Source organism: Sciurus carolinensis, chromosome 18 (assembly GCF_902686445.1).
Source record: "Sciurus carolinensis chromosome 18, mSciCar1.2, whole genome shotgun sequence".
Taxonomy (NCBI): Eukaryota; Metazoa; Chordata; class Mammalia; order Rodentia; family Sciuridae; genus Sciurus; species Sciurus carolinensis.
The window spans coordinates 5,147,564-5,162,667 of record NC_062230.1 but is presented as its reverse complement, the minus strand read 5'-3'; the positions used below and the strand labels follow the sequence as shown (position 1 = coordinate 5,162,667).

The 15,104-nt window shown below is 61.0% G+C and overlaps 1 protein-coding gene across 14 annotated transcripts in view; it reads left to right on the top strand.

The window, feature by feature from the left end:
* Positions 1 to 15,104, top strand: part of Eln (elastin) — a 29,246-nt gene extending 14,142 nt beyond the window's left edge. For 3 of the 14 annotated variants that reach the window (XM_047533042.1, XM_047533036.1, XM_047533038.1), the window contains 23 exons: positions 174 to 215; positions 627 to 686; positions 953 to 1,000; positions 2,702 to 2,791; positions 2,873 to 2,935; positions 3,483 to 3,608; positions 4,422 to 4,475; positions 4,983 to 5,099; positions 5,297 to 5,338; positions 5,578 to 5,667; positions 6,637 to 6,693; positions 7,612 to 7,722; positions 7,804 to 7,863; positions 8,370 to 8,504; positions 9,157 to 9,195; positions 10,594 to 10,665; positions 10,749 to 10,808; positions 11,007 to 11,111; positions 11,818 to 11,856; positions 12,434 to 12,478; positions 12,942 to 12,971; positions 13,539 to 13,589; positions 14,923 to 15,104. In XM_047533042.1, the coding sequence (XP_047388998.1) occupies positions 174 to 215; positions 627 to 686; positions 953 to 1,000; positions 2,702 to 2,791; positions 2,873 to 2,935; positions 3,483 to 3,608; positions 4,422 to 4,475; positions 4,983 to 5,099; positions 5,297 to 5,338; positions 5,578 to 5,667; positions 6,637 to 6,693; positions 7,612 to 7,722; positions 7,804 to 7,863; positions 8,370 to 8,504; positions 9,157 to 9,195; positions 10,594 to 10,665; positions 10,749 to 10,808; positions 11,007 to 11,111; positions 11,818 to 11,856; positions 12,434 to 12,478; positions 12,942 to 12,971; positions 13,539 to 13,589; positions 14,923 to 14,966 (1,580 nt within the window). In that variant the 3' untranslated portion in view covers positions 14,967 to 15,104. The remainder of the gene's footprint in view (positions 1 to 173; positions 216 to 626; positions 687 to 952; positions 1,001 to 2,701; positions 2,792 to 2,872; positions 2,936 to 3,482; positions 3,609 to 4,421; positions 4,476 to 4,982; positions 5,100 to 5,296; positions 5,339 to 5,577; positions 5,668 to 6,636; positions 6,694 to 7,611; positions 7,723 to 7,803; positions 7,864 to 8,369; positions 8,505 to 9,156; positions 9,196 to 10,593; positions 10,666 to 10,748; positions 10,809 to 11,006; positions 11,112 to 11,817; positions 11,857 to 12,433; positions 12,479 to 12,941; positions 12,972 to 13,538; positions 13,590 to 14,922) is intronic. The other 11 variants (XM_047533037.1, XM_047533047.1, XM_047533039.1 and 8 more) reach the window with 9 other exon arrangements.

The following is a 15,104-nucleotide window of genomic DNA, read 5'->3' as shown; positions in this document are numbered from 1 at the left end:
AATGGCCCATCAGACCCAGGGGCAGGGGTGTCCTCTCCCTCCTCCACCAGGGGCTCTTGCGGGAGGGAGTGTCGGTGCTGCAGGTGGGAGGTCTGTCCGTCCAGGCAGGTGGGAGCGCAGCAAGGCCGGGTGGCTGTGGGGCAGCCCTGGAGCCCACCCTGCTCTCTCCTCAGGTGGCTACGGACTGCCCTACGCCAATGGGAAACTGCCCTTCAGTGAGTCAGGCCTGTGGGCTTCCAGCTCTTTCCAGCTTCGGGGGCCTGGAGAGGGTGCAGCGGCCTCAGCCCTGGGCTGGGAGCGCAGCTAGCTGGGCAGGGGCAGTGGTGGAGAGTTGGAATGGGGGTCTCCAGAGGACGTAGCGTGAAACGTGGACTCGGCCTGGTCCTCAGTCCTGGCCCCTCACCTCTCACGAGGCCTCGGAAGAGCCTTTCCTCTTCTCTGAGCCTCAGTGTCCCCTTGTGTATAATGGGAACAGCAGTGCCACATGCCTGTTTGTGTGTGTGTTCACTCTGCTGGGGGTGACACAGGGACACTCAGGGCAGCAGGGCTCTGCAGGATAGGGCAGGGGAGGCCGAGGTGGCGAAGTCTGCGTGGGTGAGGCTGACCGCGAGCCTCTCCTCTCATAGGCTACGGACCCGGAGGAGTGGCTGGTGCAGCAGGCAAGGCTGGCTACCCAACGGGAACAGGTAAGGCAGGCCTCGCTCACCTCCAGGCAAAGGGGCCTGATCGCTGTGGCTCCAGAGCCCTGGCACTGGCCAGGGTCCCTCCAAAACTAGGCCAGCCCCCTGCATCCAGACCCTGGAGGCGATGGCCTCCGTGCGGCTCTGCCACCTCTGCCGGCTGCAAAACCCCTCCCCACCCACACGTAGAGGGCGGGCCGTCCTGCAGATGGAACAGGGGGCTCTGGAGACACGATCTCAGCATCTCCCCTCTGTCCCCTCTCCTCTCCCAGGAGTGGGCCCCCAGGCAGCAGCGGCGGCAGCTAAGGCAGCAAAGTATGGTAAGCACCTCTGGGGTCCCCGGCCATCCCCAACCCCACCTGCACCCCCACTCTTACTGTGGAGAACTGCCTCGCAGGCAGCTGATCAGGTGGCCCCCATCCCCCCTTTATCTATCCCTTCATCCATCCATCCCTCTCCTATCCATCCATCCTTCCATCCTTCTCCTATCTATCCATCCATCCATTCTTCCATCCATTCCTCCCACACCTGTCCCTCCTCACCCATCCCTCCATCTCCCTCCCTCCCTTTCCCATCCCTCCCTCTCCCCATCCTTACATCCCTTCACCCATCTATCCCTCTATCCCTCCATCCCTCCCTCTTCTTCTATTTATACATCCATCCTTCCATCCATCCATCCACCCATCTTTCCATCCATTCATCCACCCAACCATCCATCCATCCTTCCATCCTTCCATCCATCCATCCATCCATCCCTCCATCCTCCCATCCATTCCTCCATCCACCCAACCATCCTTCCATTCATCCATCCATCCATCCATCCCTCCCACACCAGTCTCTTCCCACCCATCCCTCCATCTCTCTCCCTCCCTTCCTCATCTCTCCCTCTCTCAATCCCTACATCTGCCCCTACATCCCTTCCCCCATCTATCCCTCTGTCCCTCACCCATCCATCCTTCCATCCATCCCTCCCACACCTGTCCTTCCCCACCCATCCCTCTGCCCTCCCTCCCTCCCCCATGCCGCCCTCTCTCCACCCCTACATCCCTTTCCCAGTCCATCTCTCTGTCCCTCCCCCATCCATCTCAGAGGTGGGGTCAGGTAGCAGCTTGGTGGCGAAGGTTGGCCTTGTGGAAGCCAAGTAGAGAAGGGGGACATATTGCTTCTATCTGGGGCAAACCAGGGAGGCTTCCCAGAGAAAGTGATGTTTGACTCAAGCCTTAAAATTCAAGTGGAACTGCCATGGGTTAAACAGGAAGGAGGACCTGTGCCACGGTGGTTAGAAAGATCGTTTTAGGTGGTACCTATACAGGCATTTTAAAAATTTAATAGCTACGCATCCATTTAATATGCACCACAAAATTCTAACTCATTCCTCGAGCCTGGGATCTCTGGGACGGCGATGACATCCCGTTCCCGTCTCCCCCTGCCCCTAGAAGCCCTCAGCTCGGTGTTGGACCAGGAGGACTAAAGTCCTTGCTCTATCCCCAGCCCGGGAGCCCTTCCGGTACCTAGAGTGGGACCATCCCAGGGGGCCAGGAACGTGGGGAGGTGGGGCCTGCCTTTGGGGGCCCCACAGGACCCCCTCCAGGCCCCAGAGGCCCCGTGGCCAGCAGGGTCTGGTGGGGACGGCTGGAATGCGGGAGCGGGAGAGCGGGCAGGAAGGGGCTGCCAGAGCCAGGCGCCCAGGCACTTGGATTAAGAACTTGGCCGCGTCTTCGGAACACAGGGAAAGGAAGCCTCGAACATTCCTTCAGGGGCCCCTCTGGCCCAGGGAGCAGCGGCTTGTGGTTTCTCAGTATGTGGCGGTGATTAGGGCTGGATTTGTCTGGAAACATCCAGCTCCCTTAATGAGCGTGTTCAAGGGGACACCCAGGCCCGTCGAGGAACCGCGAGGCAGGGGCCCTCCCAAGCAGCATGGCCCGGAGGCGCCAGGCCCCGGTCCCAGGGGGCTCGCGCTGGGTACCACGCCAGCATCCTGGCGAGCCCTGGGGAGCCACATCACACCCCTGTCCCCGCAGGTGCCGGGGGAGCCGGAGTCCTCCCTGGTGTTGGAGGCGGCGGCATTCCTGGCGGGGCCGGGGCCATTCCTGGGATTGGAGGCATTGCAGGTACTGTGGGTTCCAGCGGGGGCGGAGGTGTCCTTGAGCAGGCCCCAGGCGAAGGGCCTCACCCTCTGTGGCTCTTTCCAGGGGCTGGGACTCCAGCGGCTGCTGCTGCTGCTGCAAAGGCAGCCGCTAAGGCTGCCAAGTATGGTGAGTGCCCTCAGGGTGGCCGGTCAGGGCTGCAGGCCTGCCCTGGCCTCTGTGCGGGCTCTGGAGACCCCGTCCCATGGGGCTGAAGGGAGTCACCTCTGCCCAGCAGGAGCCTCCTTCTCCCCTCCCTCTCCTGAAATTGCCCTTTCTGGTCACTCTGCTGGGGACGCCATCTCCCCACTCTCCGTGGATTGACCCTGCACGAGTAACAGCCCTGGGGAGCACCTGGCTCCTCCCCTTCAATCTCCTGACCACCCCAGCCCCGTGGCTGTCCAGTGCCCTGGGTGCCCGCTGGTGGTAGCTCTGATCTTGCTCTAGAAATCAATCATGCTCCTCCCAGCCAGATCCAAACTCCACAAGTCCGTCAGGCTCTCTCTTAGTCCCCCCATCTCTGAAGACTGGATCCATGCAGAGCAGATGCCACCCCACCTGTGGTGATCCTGCACTCAGGACCATCACCCCAGAGCTCCCCTGGACCCCTGCTCTCGGACGCCTTGGAGGTCCCCACAAATCTTAGGCTGGGAGAACAATCCTTTCTCTTCCACAGGAGCTGCTGGGGGCTTAGTGCCTGGTGGGCCAGGAGTTAGGGTCCCAGGTGTTGGGATCCCAGGTGTCGGAGGCCCAGGTGTCGGGGTCCCAGGTGTTGGGGGTCCAGGCATTGTGGGCGTACCAGGTAAGCTGGACTTGCTCTATGTGCATGCATGTGTGTGTGTGTGAGAGAGAGAAATCGACTATTGCTGAGATTTGGGGGTCCTCCCCAACACCTCACTCGTCTGTCTACACCCGTGGCTGTGCCTCATCCCGTCATCCTCCCTCCTGGCTGTTGCTGTGCTCCTACGGGCAAGAATCATGTCCTTTTCATCTCTGTTTCCAACACTTAGCTGAGTAGATGCTCAGTAAATTGTAGAAAGATGGGTGGGTGGAGGGTGGGAAGATGGGCGACTGAATGGTCACATAATGGCTTTGCAGATAAGCAGGTAAAGTGATGGATGAAGGAGTGAATGGGTAGATAGATAAGCCAATACAAGAATAGGTGGATGGATAGATGATTGATAGATGATAGATAGATAGATAGATAGATAGATAGATAGATAGATAGTTGGGTGGAAAGATTAATGCATAGGTTAAAACAGATGAAAAGGAAGCTAAGGACTAAAGGAGTTAGAAGGATGGTCAATGGTTGATTGGATGAACAGATGGATGGATCAGTGCACTGATGGATGGATGAATGGATAGGTGGGCAGGTGTGTGGGTAAGTGGTGATCGGGTAGGTGATCGGGTAGTTGGACTGAGGTCCAAGGATCGACAGACAAATGGACAGACATAGAGTAGGACAGCTGGTGAATGGATGGATGAGCAACTCCATCTCGACTTGACAGATAGAAAGAAGCTGGACCAGCAGACAGGTGGGTGGAGAGAGGGATACGCACTGAGCCCCTCTCCCCTATTTTCTCCTGAACATTTGTGTTCCCCTTGGTCTCTCCAGGGGCTGTGTCACCTGCTGCAGCCGCCAAAGCAGCCGCCAAAGCAGCCAAATACGGTTAGTGCCTTAGTGCTGTGCCAACCCTGTCTGCACCTCTGCTGGTCTGAACCAAAGGACTCTGGGCTGCTCACCCGGGGTCACAGAGCAGGTCTCTGGCAGAGCTGGGACACCGAGGTGGCAGGCCCCAGGGGAGTGTCTTCCCCAGTTGTCTCCCGCCATGAAGCCATAGGCTGAGCGCTGAGAGTCCCAGAATGACTTTTCCAGGGGCAGTGTCCCTGACCCTCCCTGCCCTGGCCAGGCCCTCTCAGAGGAGCCCAAGCCTGGGGACAAGCCTGCACTCAGTCTCCCCAACAAAGGGAGCCTCCCCAAGTGCTCAGTGAAGAGGGAAATCAAGGGGGGACTGAGGCTTCATGGAGGAGGCTGGCGAGGGGCCCAGACGTCCGTTTCCTGCCCTCTTGGACCAGATTTGGGGGAAGCAGACATCTTTTCCCGTCAGCCAGCGTCCCTCAAAGCCCTCCCAGGCTCCCTCACTGAGGCACCTGCCTGATTCTCCTCCCTCCACAGGGGCCAGAGCTGGAGTGGGGGTCGGAGGCATCCCCACGTATGGGGTTGGTGCTGGGGGCTTTCCTGGCTATGGTGTTGGAGCTGGCCTTGGAGGTGTCCCTGGAGCTGGCCTTTCCCGTGAGCCTTAGTTCTTTCTGGTGGAGAAGGGGTGGGGCTTCCCTTCAGCGGCTCTGCAGGGCCAGGGGGAGTGTGGGTCAGGGTTCAGTGTGCTCAGGGACAGTGGGGACCTCCAGTGCCTTTCGGAGCAGGGAGCTGGAAGCCTGCCCGCTGAGGTCGGGCAGGGGCTCTGAGAGTCTCTCCTTCTTTCCTCGTAGCTGCAGCCCAAGCCGCAGCTGCTGCTAAAGCTGCCAAGTACGGTAAGTGGCCTGCCCTGTCCACCCCCAAACCTGCTCTCCCCAGGCCCCAGGCTCCAAGGGCAGGTTGGGTCTCCAGCTAGAGGCCAAGCAACCTCACACTCAGGCCTCCAGGGCTGAATGGCCTGGCCAGGTGGCAGGGCCACATCCCACAGCCTCCTGAGCTGTCCCAGGCAGCGCGCTGTTCTCCCCCGCCTCCCGCACCCCAAGAGCTGAGCACTGGACACTTTTCTCTCCTCCAGGTGCTGGAGGAGCTGGAGCCCTGGGAGGGCTGGTGCCAGGTGCAGTACCAGGTGCAGTACCAGGTGTGCCAGGAACCGGAGGGGTGCCAGGTGAGCAGTGGCCCCACCGAAGGGGCCCTGGAGCTGACCGGAATCAGCAGCATCGTTTTACAGATGGCACGACTGAGCCCAGAGACAGGGAGGAGGGCCAGGATTTCCCCAGAGTAACCAGAAGGGAGGAGCCCTCCACCAGCCCCGCCTGCTGGTCCCTGGCAAACCCCCTCCCTGCCTCGGGATGCTGGAGAGTGTCACCTGGCTTGGTGGCAGAAGCCTGCACTGCCCAGAGCAGGGTGGTCTCCCGCCTTGGTGTCTCTCTGGTTCCTCCCAGTAGGAGAACCGACATCCTTGGGTTCTCTCAGGCTTTCTCCTCCACCAGGCCAAGGCCAAAGGGAAGAAGACTAAGTGACCATGACATTCAGTGACACCCTTCCTTAATCGTTTTTCCCATCAGAAGAGTCTCTTCTGCATTCCTTCTCTCTGGGAGAAAATTCCCCTTTCGAGCTTCCTTAAGAAGTGGGGATGGGGGGCGTCCAGAACTAGGGACGTGGCCAGTGGTATGGTGCTTGCCCATGCACGGGATTCTGGGTTCAACCCCAGCACCGCAAAACATAAAAAATAAAAAATAAATAACCACCTCCTCCAATAGGTTTGGATCGTGGAGTTTTCAGGATTTTTAAAAATTAACAGATCCTAAGTAGAAAGCTCTGCCAATCTTTTGGGGCAGGTTTAGGAGCAGATCATGGGGCCCCTGCCAATCACTGCTCTGGGTTCCTTCCACGATAGCCCACAGGCTGCCTCTCAGGGCTCCACAGAAGCCCAAGAAGGGCAGGGATGTGCCCGGTGCCAGGGGGTGGTCCTCAGAACCCAGGCAGCCCACTCGGGCCGGACACGCATGCCGCCATCCTGGTCTCCAGCACAAGGTGGTGGGCGGGAGAAACTTCGCAGGGGGTTCTGGGAGGGATGGGTGAGGGGGCAGCAGTGCTGGGGATTGCTCCCCCATCCCCTCTCTTCACCCACCAGGAGCAGGGACCCCAGCAGCTGCAGCCGCCAAAGCAGCCGCCAAAGCTGCCCAGTTTGGTAAGTGGTCTCCTAGGGCCCCAACCCTTGTCCCAGAGCACTGACCTCAGGTCCCCTCAGGTCCCCTGCTCAGAGGTCAGTCATGTTCTGGCAACGAGGGCTCTCCCCACAGCCTTGGCGCCTCTGATTGCCTTTGGGGGTAGGTGACATCTCCCATTAGGGAAGCAGCCCGAGAGGTCCTGGTGAGTCCCCAGGCCCTGGCTCCCCAGCCTCCACCCTGGTCCTCCACCCGCTTCCAGGCTTCATGCTGGGTCCCAGCCTCATCTCCCTGAGCGATACTCTCCCTCGCCGCCCCGGCAGCCCTAGGCACACACTTTACTGAAAGTGGGAAATGGCCTTGGCCCGGCTGGTGGAGCCCAAAAGTAGGTCAGGCCCTGGCCCCGGGGATCTGGGAGTCTTGGCCTTAGGGATCCGTGGCAGCGAGGTTCCAATCAGACTCGAGGGTCAATGAGGCCAGAGAACATTTTAACTCCAGGGTCACCGTCCTCCTGACTCCCAGGAGACTGGCTTTATTCTTCCCATTTGCCAGACATGGAGACATAGGCCCCCGCCTCGGGGACCTGCTCATGGCCACACAACTAAACGGTGGCAGAGCAGAGGTTTGCACCGGTTCTGCCTGTCCTATGGTGCTCCCTTTATCACAAGCCTCTGTCCCCGTCACACTCAAGTCTCCAAGGGGTCCTTGATCTCCAAAAAGCTAAGCTCTCCTGAACTTGGACACGCTTTGTATTAGGGAGGAGGAAGCTGAGACACACCATGGAAAAGTAACCAGCCAGGGTCTCCCGGCCAGTCTGCCGGGGCTGGGGTGAGAACCCACCGGCCCCGACTTCTGGCCCGAGACTCTTTCCGGCACCTTCCTTCTTCTTTGCTCAGGCCTTGGTTAGCCAAGCCCCAGGCTAGCTACTGGTTCTCTTGTAGGATTAGGCCCTGGAGTCGGTGGGGTTCCTGGAGTCGGTGGGGTTCCTGGAGTCGGCGGGGTTCCTGGAGTTGGTGGGGTTCCTGGTGCTATTGTCCCTGGTGGTATTGCAGGTGAGTGGCATGAATGATTAGGCCTGGGGGTCCCCTGCAGCCTCTGCGGGTACCATCCCTGAACCTCCCCACTCCCTCCAGGAGCAGGGACCGCAGCTGCTGCCAAGTCCGCTGCTAAAGCCGCCGCCAAAGCTCAGTACCGTGAGTGCCCCATGCCTCTCCCTTGGCCCAGAGGCCCAGGGTCTCCACAACACGTCAGACCCACCCCGGGCATCCTGCAGCATGGTCAGGCCCCAGGACAGCAGGCAGAGAGCCCGGAAGCACAGATTCAGGGAGAGGGTGTCCTGGGTTCGAATCCTGAGTCCCAATGTAACCGTGTGAACTCTGGGGTTCCAGGGTGGGCGTCAGTGGCGTGGCACCACCTCACGTGGAAGGTCGATAGGAGAATTTAGTGAGTTCATCTGAGAGGGGAGAGCGGGAGGTGAGGCAGGAAAGGAAGTGGGGTCCCCACTGCAGACCCGAGTTCCAACCCGAGGAAGCCTGAGGAGGCCTGAACCTCTGGTCAGTGGTAGTCTCAGGAAGACCGTTCCAGGGCAACCGAGGGGTGGATAAGATGGGGGGTCTGGAGATGGGGACAAAGCCAAGGAGGAGGCTCAGCCGGGGGTCCAGCTCCCCGCCTGCTGACATTTCCTGCTGCCCACCTCTAGCAGGGGCTGCTGCTGGGCTTGGTGCCGGAGTTCCTGGATTTGGAGTTGGTCCTGGGGTCCCTGGATTTGGAGTTGGTCCTGGGGTCCCTGGATTTGGAGTTGGTGCTGGGGTTCCTGGATTTGGGGCAGGTGCAGGTGAGAGTTTCTAGAGGTTAATCAGAAACCGCCCCCTAAGCTCAAAGGCAGGAGACCCCTCCTCTTCCCAACACTCCCCGGGGCCCCCTTGCCACCCAGAGGTGCACAGTAAATCCTCCATTACATTTTCCTGGGCAGCCAGAGACAACCGGGGTAACGGGAGGGGAAGGACGGGCAAAGGACTCTGGGCTGCCAGGTGTCAGAGGGAGCGACGACGGGGCTCCAGACTTTGAAAAAGCCCACCTGCCACCCAGGGAGGGAGGGTGAAGTCCTAGGGTCAGCGAGCATGGGTAGGTCCATTCAGCAATGCTCCATGGCAAGGGGGCCACTAGGAACTCCAGTTCTTCACCATGCGGTCACTGAGCCCCAGTCCGTGCCCAGCCACAGGCAGGCCGTGGAGGGCCTGGAGGGGACAGGAGGGGACAGGTGGAAGAGGAAGCACTGGCAGCCTGGAGCACCCTGGATCAGCCTGGCAGTGGCTTGGTTAGATAGTAAGCCCCGTGTCTGGCAGCATGAGCTCCTGGCTGGAGGCTCAGGACTCAGGGCTTTGAGGAAGCAATGTGGGCTAAGGAAGGTGGGTGGGCTCCCTGGAGGAGGAGGCAGAGCCTCAGGCAGAGGCCTGAGCTGCTGACCCCCTTTCCCTTCTCCCCAGTGCCCGGATCCCTGGCCGCTGCAAAAGCTGCCAAATACGGTGAGTGTGACCCCCCCGTGCCACAGCAGTTCCCTCGCCACCCCACCAGCCTGACGGCACAGGGCTGGGTGGGCAGGACAGAAAGAGGCCATTTCTAGGTCACGTTAATGACAGCTACAGATCTGGCCCCTGCCCACTAAATGCCTGTAGTGCCTCCAGCCCCTGTGACAAACAAAACACCTGTCACATTTCCAAACCCCCAGGGGCGGGCAGCTGAGGCCCCGCTGGCCCCGACAGTTCCCTGGGCCCTGGGTGCAGGGTGGTGCAGGCCTGCCATTGGTGTGAGGAGGCTGGGCGGCCTCCGCCTCCGTCCCAGCCCCTTGGCCGGAGCAGAGGGGTCTGTTTCCTCCTCTGGGCACCCCAGGCCCCCTCCCTGCCTTCCTGTCAGCCCGACCGCCTGGAGGACGTGGCAGAGCTGCTGGCCTTGCCACTTGGCACTCTGGCAGTCCTCCCTGGCCAGACCCACCATGTCTGTGGCCCCCGCATTCCTGGCCTCCTGGGAGCCAAGCAGGGGGCCTCCGCCAGGGACCTGCCAACTGGCCCCCGTCAGTCCACTTGGGGCCAGTTTCCACTTCGGAAAATCCCAGCTTCCTCAGCCCCACCCGCGGCGGCCCCCGGGATCCACGGCCGCCCCTCCTGTTCCTTGCTGGCCGCCCAGCCGGCCTGAGTCAACCCACATCGCCAGGGAAACGAAGCCGTGTGGTGCAGCGGAGCCGCTGCGTACTGGGCGGCTCTCGAGCAGCTTCTTGCCCGTGGATCCTCGAGCGCATGGCTTAACCTCTGCTTGCCTCTACTTTCTCAGCTGCAAAATGGGGGCGTAGCAGACCCTCCCTTTCCTGTCATCACACACAGTGAGGGGGATAAGCTCATGGAGCCCTAGAACCCTGAGCGGCTGTCAGAAGCCACTCGCTGCTGCCCTTAGCGGCACTGGACCGCAGGATTCGGCACTTGGAGTGCATAGAGCATGTGGCCCTCTGCTCTCACATACCCCGAGGGCAGGCAGGGTAGTATCCTGCAGGGCGTGGGGGACTCGGGCTCAGAGACACCACAGCGTGTCAAGTGGAGACGCCAAGACTCAAGCCAGCTTTGAACCCGGACTGTCAGAAGCTGAGACCAAGTAGTCCACGGTCAGCAGCGTTCACACCCACGCTGTCCCTCCAGTAGGCTCCTGGCTCGGTCCAGGGAGAGGAGGCCTCTTCTGCTCTGTGTGGGAGACCAGGAGGCCAAGGCCTGACTGGGATGGCCCTCGCTGAGGACAGAGCCAGGACCCAGACCCGGGGTTCAGGAACGGACGTCCTGCCCTGTGCTCCTCCCTCTGGTCACGTGACCTCTGCCACCTGCTTACCTTGTGTGCCTGGGTCAGAAGCAGGGGACTGATCCTCCGCCCTCTCTCCCCAGGAGCAGGGGGCATCGGCGGCCTGGGAGGACCTGGCGGTCTTGGTGGAGTAGGTGTCCCAGGTGGCGTGGCAGGTGAGTTGCACCCTCTGGAAGGGCTGGCAGGGAGAGACAGCGACCTTGGACAGTTCCTCCCTGAGTGCCCTCTCTGTCCCCAGGGGTCGGACCTGCCGCTTCTGCTGCTGCTGCCAAAGCTGCTGCCAAAGCCGCCCAGTATGGTGAGCGCTGGTGGATGTGGGGAGGCTCCCCGCAGAGGCCACGACCTGCCCCGAGCCCCACCTGCTGGCTCCTCAGTGACCTCGGAGGTCCTGGGGGCTAAGGCTCCATCCCTTCCCAGGACAGCAGCCCCACCCCTCTGCAGACAGACTGCTAGAAGCTCCCTGATCAGCAGGTTTAATGCACAGCTCTCTCCGCAGGCCTGGGGGGCATCGGTGGGCTTGGAGCCGGAGGACTGGGAGTCGGTGGGCTCGGAGTTGGAGGGCTTGGGGCCGCAGGAGCCATCCCAGGCGCTGGCTTTGGAGGTGAGGACTGTTCGGGAATCAGCAGGCATATTGCGCATGCGTGTGAGAGACAGAGAGACAGACAAAGCCTTTCTTCCCTCCGCCAGATACTGCTCAGCCTTCCTGAGCAGCGAGGTGAAGCAGGGGAGGAGGAAGGGCCAGCAGAGCTCAGGACAGGGCCAGGGCGCCTGGGTGCTCCTTGGTTAACTGGAACAGTCTGAAGCCAGGCCCAGCGAGCCTCGCCAAGGTTTCTCGGCAGGGCGCACGCTGTTGCCCAAGCTGCCCGGGTCGCCCCTCGCCCCCACCCTGCAGTGCGCTGCCCCCAGGCCATGGGGACCTCACCCTCCCTGCTGGGCCCCTGCAGCCCTAGACCAGGGCTGGGCAAGCGGAAGCAGGGCTGCCCTGGCAGCAGAGGCCCCACACCGGTCCTCTCCTCTCTCATCTGACACTGACCACCACCAGTTCCTTGGAGTGACGGTCAGGCCCATTTTTCAGACACTGAAATAAAAGTTTGGAGAGAAATGAATTTCTCAAAGTCTGCACCCCATCATGGCGGCCTGAAGACATTTCCCTCTCTCAGGTGGTCCTTGGGTCCCCTACACACAGTAGGAGCTTAATAAAGCTGGAAGGCTGGACAGTGAGGGTTAGGGTGACCAGATGTGGGAGAGCAAGTGGGGCAGATGGTGGGGCCTGAATTCCTCACCCCACCCGATGCCCATCTCTCCAGGTGTGTCCCCAGCTGCAGCTGCTAAAGCAGCCAAATATGGTGAGTTGTCCCTGCCGACCTCCTCCACCAGGCCTGCTGGTGGCCCTACCCCCTGCCATCGCTCCCACCTTGGCTCAGGTCTCCATCCTGCTCACGGTTCCCCTGAAAGTCTGTGCAAGATAAATCCTGACCCCAGAACAGAAGCAGAGGGGGGTCAGGACTCCTACACCCGCGCCTGGTCCTGAGCCCCATCTGCCTCTTCCGAGGTGCTGCTGGCCTTGGAGGTGTCCTAGGAGCCACCAGGCCATTCCCAGGTGGAGGGAGGGCTGGCTCTGCTGTAGAATCCTAGGAGCAGAGGGCCTCCCGCAGCCCACACCCACATGAGGACCCAAGGCTGGGGGTGGACAGGGCACTCAGGACAGGAGGCGTCCTGGGCTAAGGGCAGGCCTCAGAGCTGAGGCAGTGCAGGAAGCTCAGGCATCCCACCGGGTGCTTGGTGGGGACACATGTAGTCGAGGAAGCTCCCCTGGCTGCCCTTGCATGGTGATGGGGAGACATGGCCCCAGACAGGCTTGGGTGACCAGGCCAGAGCAGGGCCTGCCCCCTACCTGCCACCAACCCCTAGTCTCCCCTGCAGGAGCAGCAGCGAGACCTGGCTTCGGATTGTCTCCCATTTTCCCAGGTACACCCAGGCGCCCTGCCCTGGCCCTGTCCTGAGCTCTGCTGGGTCCTCCTCCCCTGCTTCATCTCCTGCTCAGAAGGGCTGAGCTCGTATCCAAGGTCGAACCCCAAGAGCTCAGGTCGCACCAGGCCAGACCCCAAGCTGGCAGGAAGCCTCCCCACCCCCGTCTGCCTCCCTCCTTTCCAAGGACAGGGACACTGGCTTTTCTAAAACACCTTTCATGCTTCTCAGGGTGCTTGGGGGACACATAGCTTCTCCATCATGTTCCACATGAGGCAAACCGAGGTTCAGAGAGTGCCAGGGACTGCTCCAAAGTCACACAGGCAGCTGAGGCAGAGCCCAGGGCTCCGGGAGCCCAGAAGTCAGGCCTTCCCATCACACACCCTGAGCCAGCCTCGCCAGCCGGGAGGGCACATTGGGCTGCTGGGAGCAGGTGTGCTCAGAACCTCTCCTTGTCTTGTAGGTGGCGGTGCCGGGGGCCTGGGAGTCGGTGGTGAGTCTGCTATAAAAAGATGTCTCTTTTGGGGGGGTTCGGGCCCTGAGCGCCTTTCCTGGAGTGGAAGGAGAGTCCCACTGAGGGAGCTGCTAGTGTGGCCATGGCCCTGGGCACGTCTCTGGTATGGGGGGCTTGAGGGAGCCCCCAGGAATCACAGAAGCTGAACGTCCCTCCCTGGGATATGGAGATAAGAGCCAAGCTCTTGAGTAGCCACTGAGGCAAGACAGGAACCTGGATCCCCTGGGGTCAGAACTAACGCAGAGACCAACAAGTTCCATAGAAAGGGACAGTAACCATGTGAGAGAAGATCAAGCAGGTGGCAGGGGAGGGGCAGCCCAGAGCTGTCACATGGGCCAGGCTGAAGCCAGACAGCACTTGGGGCTGGAGCACCCACCCGGCAGCCAGACCTCCAGGGCAAGGCCTCTGAGAGGCCTCTGGTTGGGCTGCAGAAGATGGGAGTGAGACTGGGCAGGGAGGCCTTTGCGGCCTGCTGAGACAGGACAGGCCGGGCACGCAGTGGGGGTGCCGGGAGAGCCCCTCCCCAAACCCATCCTTCCTCAACAGGAAAACCCCCCAAGGCCTACGGAGGGGCCCTGGGAGCCCTGGGATTCCAAGGTGAGTAAGACGCAGTTCCTGGAAGAGGCAGGGGATGGAAGGACAAAGACAGAGCCAAGGTCAGGGTCCACTAGCCTGGGCCTGGGGACAAGCAGGCTCAGACCCCGCCCCCCAGGCTCACGCGGGACCCCATGATCCTGAGGTGCTGCCCACCCCCTTCTGTGGGGAGGGACCCAGGAAGAAGGGGCGAATGGAAGGGCAGAGAGAGCAGGCAGGACAGGTGGAGCAGAGAAGCAGGGTGGTGAGCGAGAAGTCAGTGGCCCCAGCGGGGACCTGCTGAAAGGTGCAGACAAGCCTGTGGAGCTAACTGTGTGGGTAGGTTCTGGTCACCCGGCCCCACCACCCAGGCTTCGAGGAGGCCAAAGGCGTCAGAGCTCTGCCCATAGTCACCCAGGAGAGTGGAGGCCCTCCTGCCTCACCTGCCTGCACTATCAGATGAGGTGGCTGAGGCCAGAGGTGGGAGGGCCAGGGACAAGTCCAGACTGACCCTTCCCAGTGTGCCAGCTGTCCATCAGGCTGGTGCCTGTGGTCCTGTCAAGATGCTTTTCAACCAGGATGAGCAGGATAGGCTGGTCTTCCCGTCCCCTGTTCCTCTGCTGGTTGCCACCAGGGGGCGGTAACAAGCCACATCTACTGGCCGTAGAGCCTACTCAGACTCCGCTGCCAGATCCAGCAGCCTCTTACCCAGATGTTGACCTAGAACAATGTGCCAGTCAGACCCTCCCCAGGAATCCCGGGCTCCTCTTGCAGCTTAGCCACAGACTGTGTGGATAGGACCCCCTCTCCCTCTCTCTGAGCCTCGGTTTACTTTTGTGATAAACCCTCACCTCTAAGGGTCCAACCCACTCCCTTAGAAGGCCATCCCTCCAGACACCTGGACTCCTTCTTCACCCCATCTGATGGGGCTGCTCTGCAGGCTTCCCAGAAGCAGTGGACCTTGTCCAGCCCGGTACTTTCCTAACCTGGCCCCACTCTCTCTGAGCCTTGATTTCATCAGTGAGGCCTGGGGCCCTGCTCCCACTCCACCTGCACAGCTGAGTTTTCCCTGGGCCATGGCCTGGCTTCTCCGAGCCTCTGTTTGAAATAGTCTGAGCAAGCAGGGACTGAAAAAAAAACCCAGGCTGGACACAGTGGTCACACCTGTAATCCCAGCCACTCAGGAGGCTGAGACAGGAGGATCGTGGGCTCAAGGCCAGTCTCAGCAACTTAGGGAAGCCCTGTCTGTAAATACAATAAAAAAAAAGGGCTGGGATGTGGCTCATTGGTTGTGTCCCTGGGTCCAATCCCCTGGGGTGGGGCACAAGCTGACCTTCCTGTGCACCCCCCTGCCCAGGTGGAGCCTGCCTGGGGAAATCCTGCGGCCGGAAGAGAAAGTGAGCTTCCCGGGACCCCTGACTCGCGACCTCATCAACGTTGGTGCTACTGCTTGGTGGAGAATGTAGACCCCCGTGACCCCACCCCGTACCCCACTCCATGCCCCCGGAGGGGACAGTAGGCGGTGGCCTGGGAGATCCA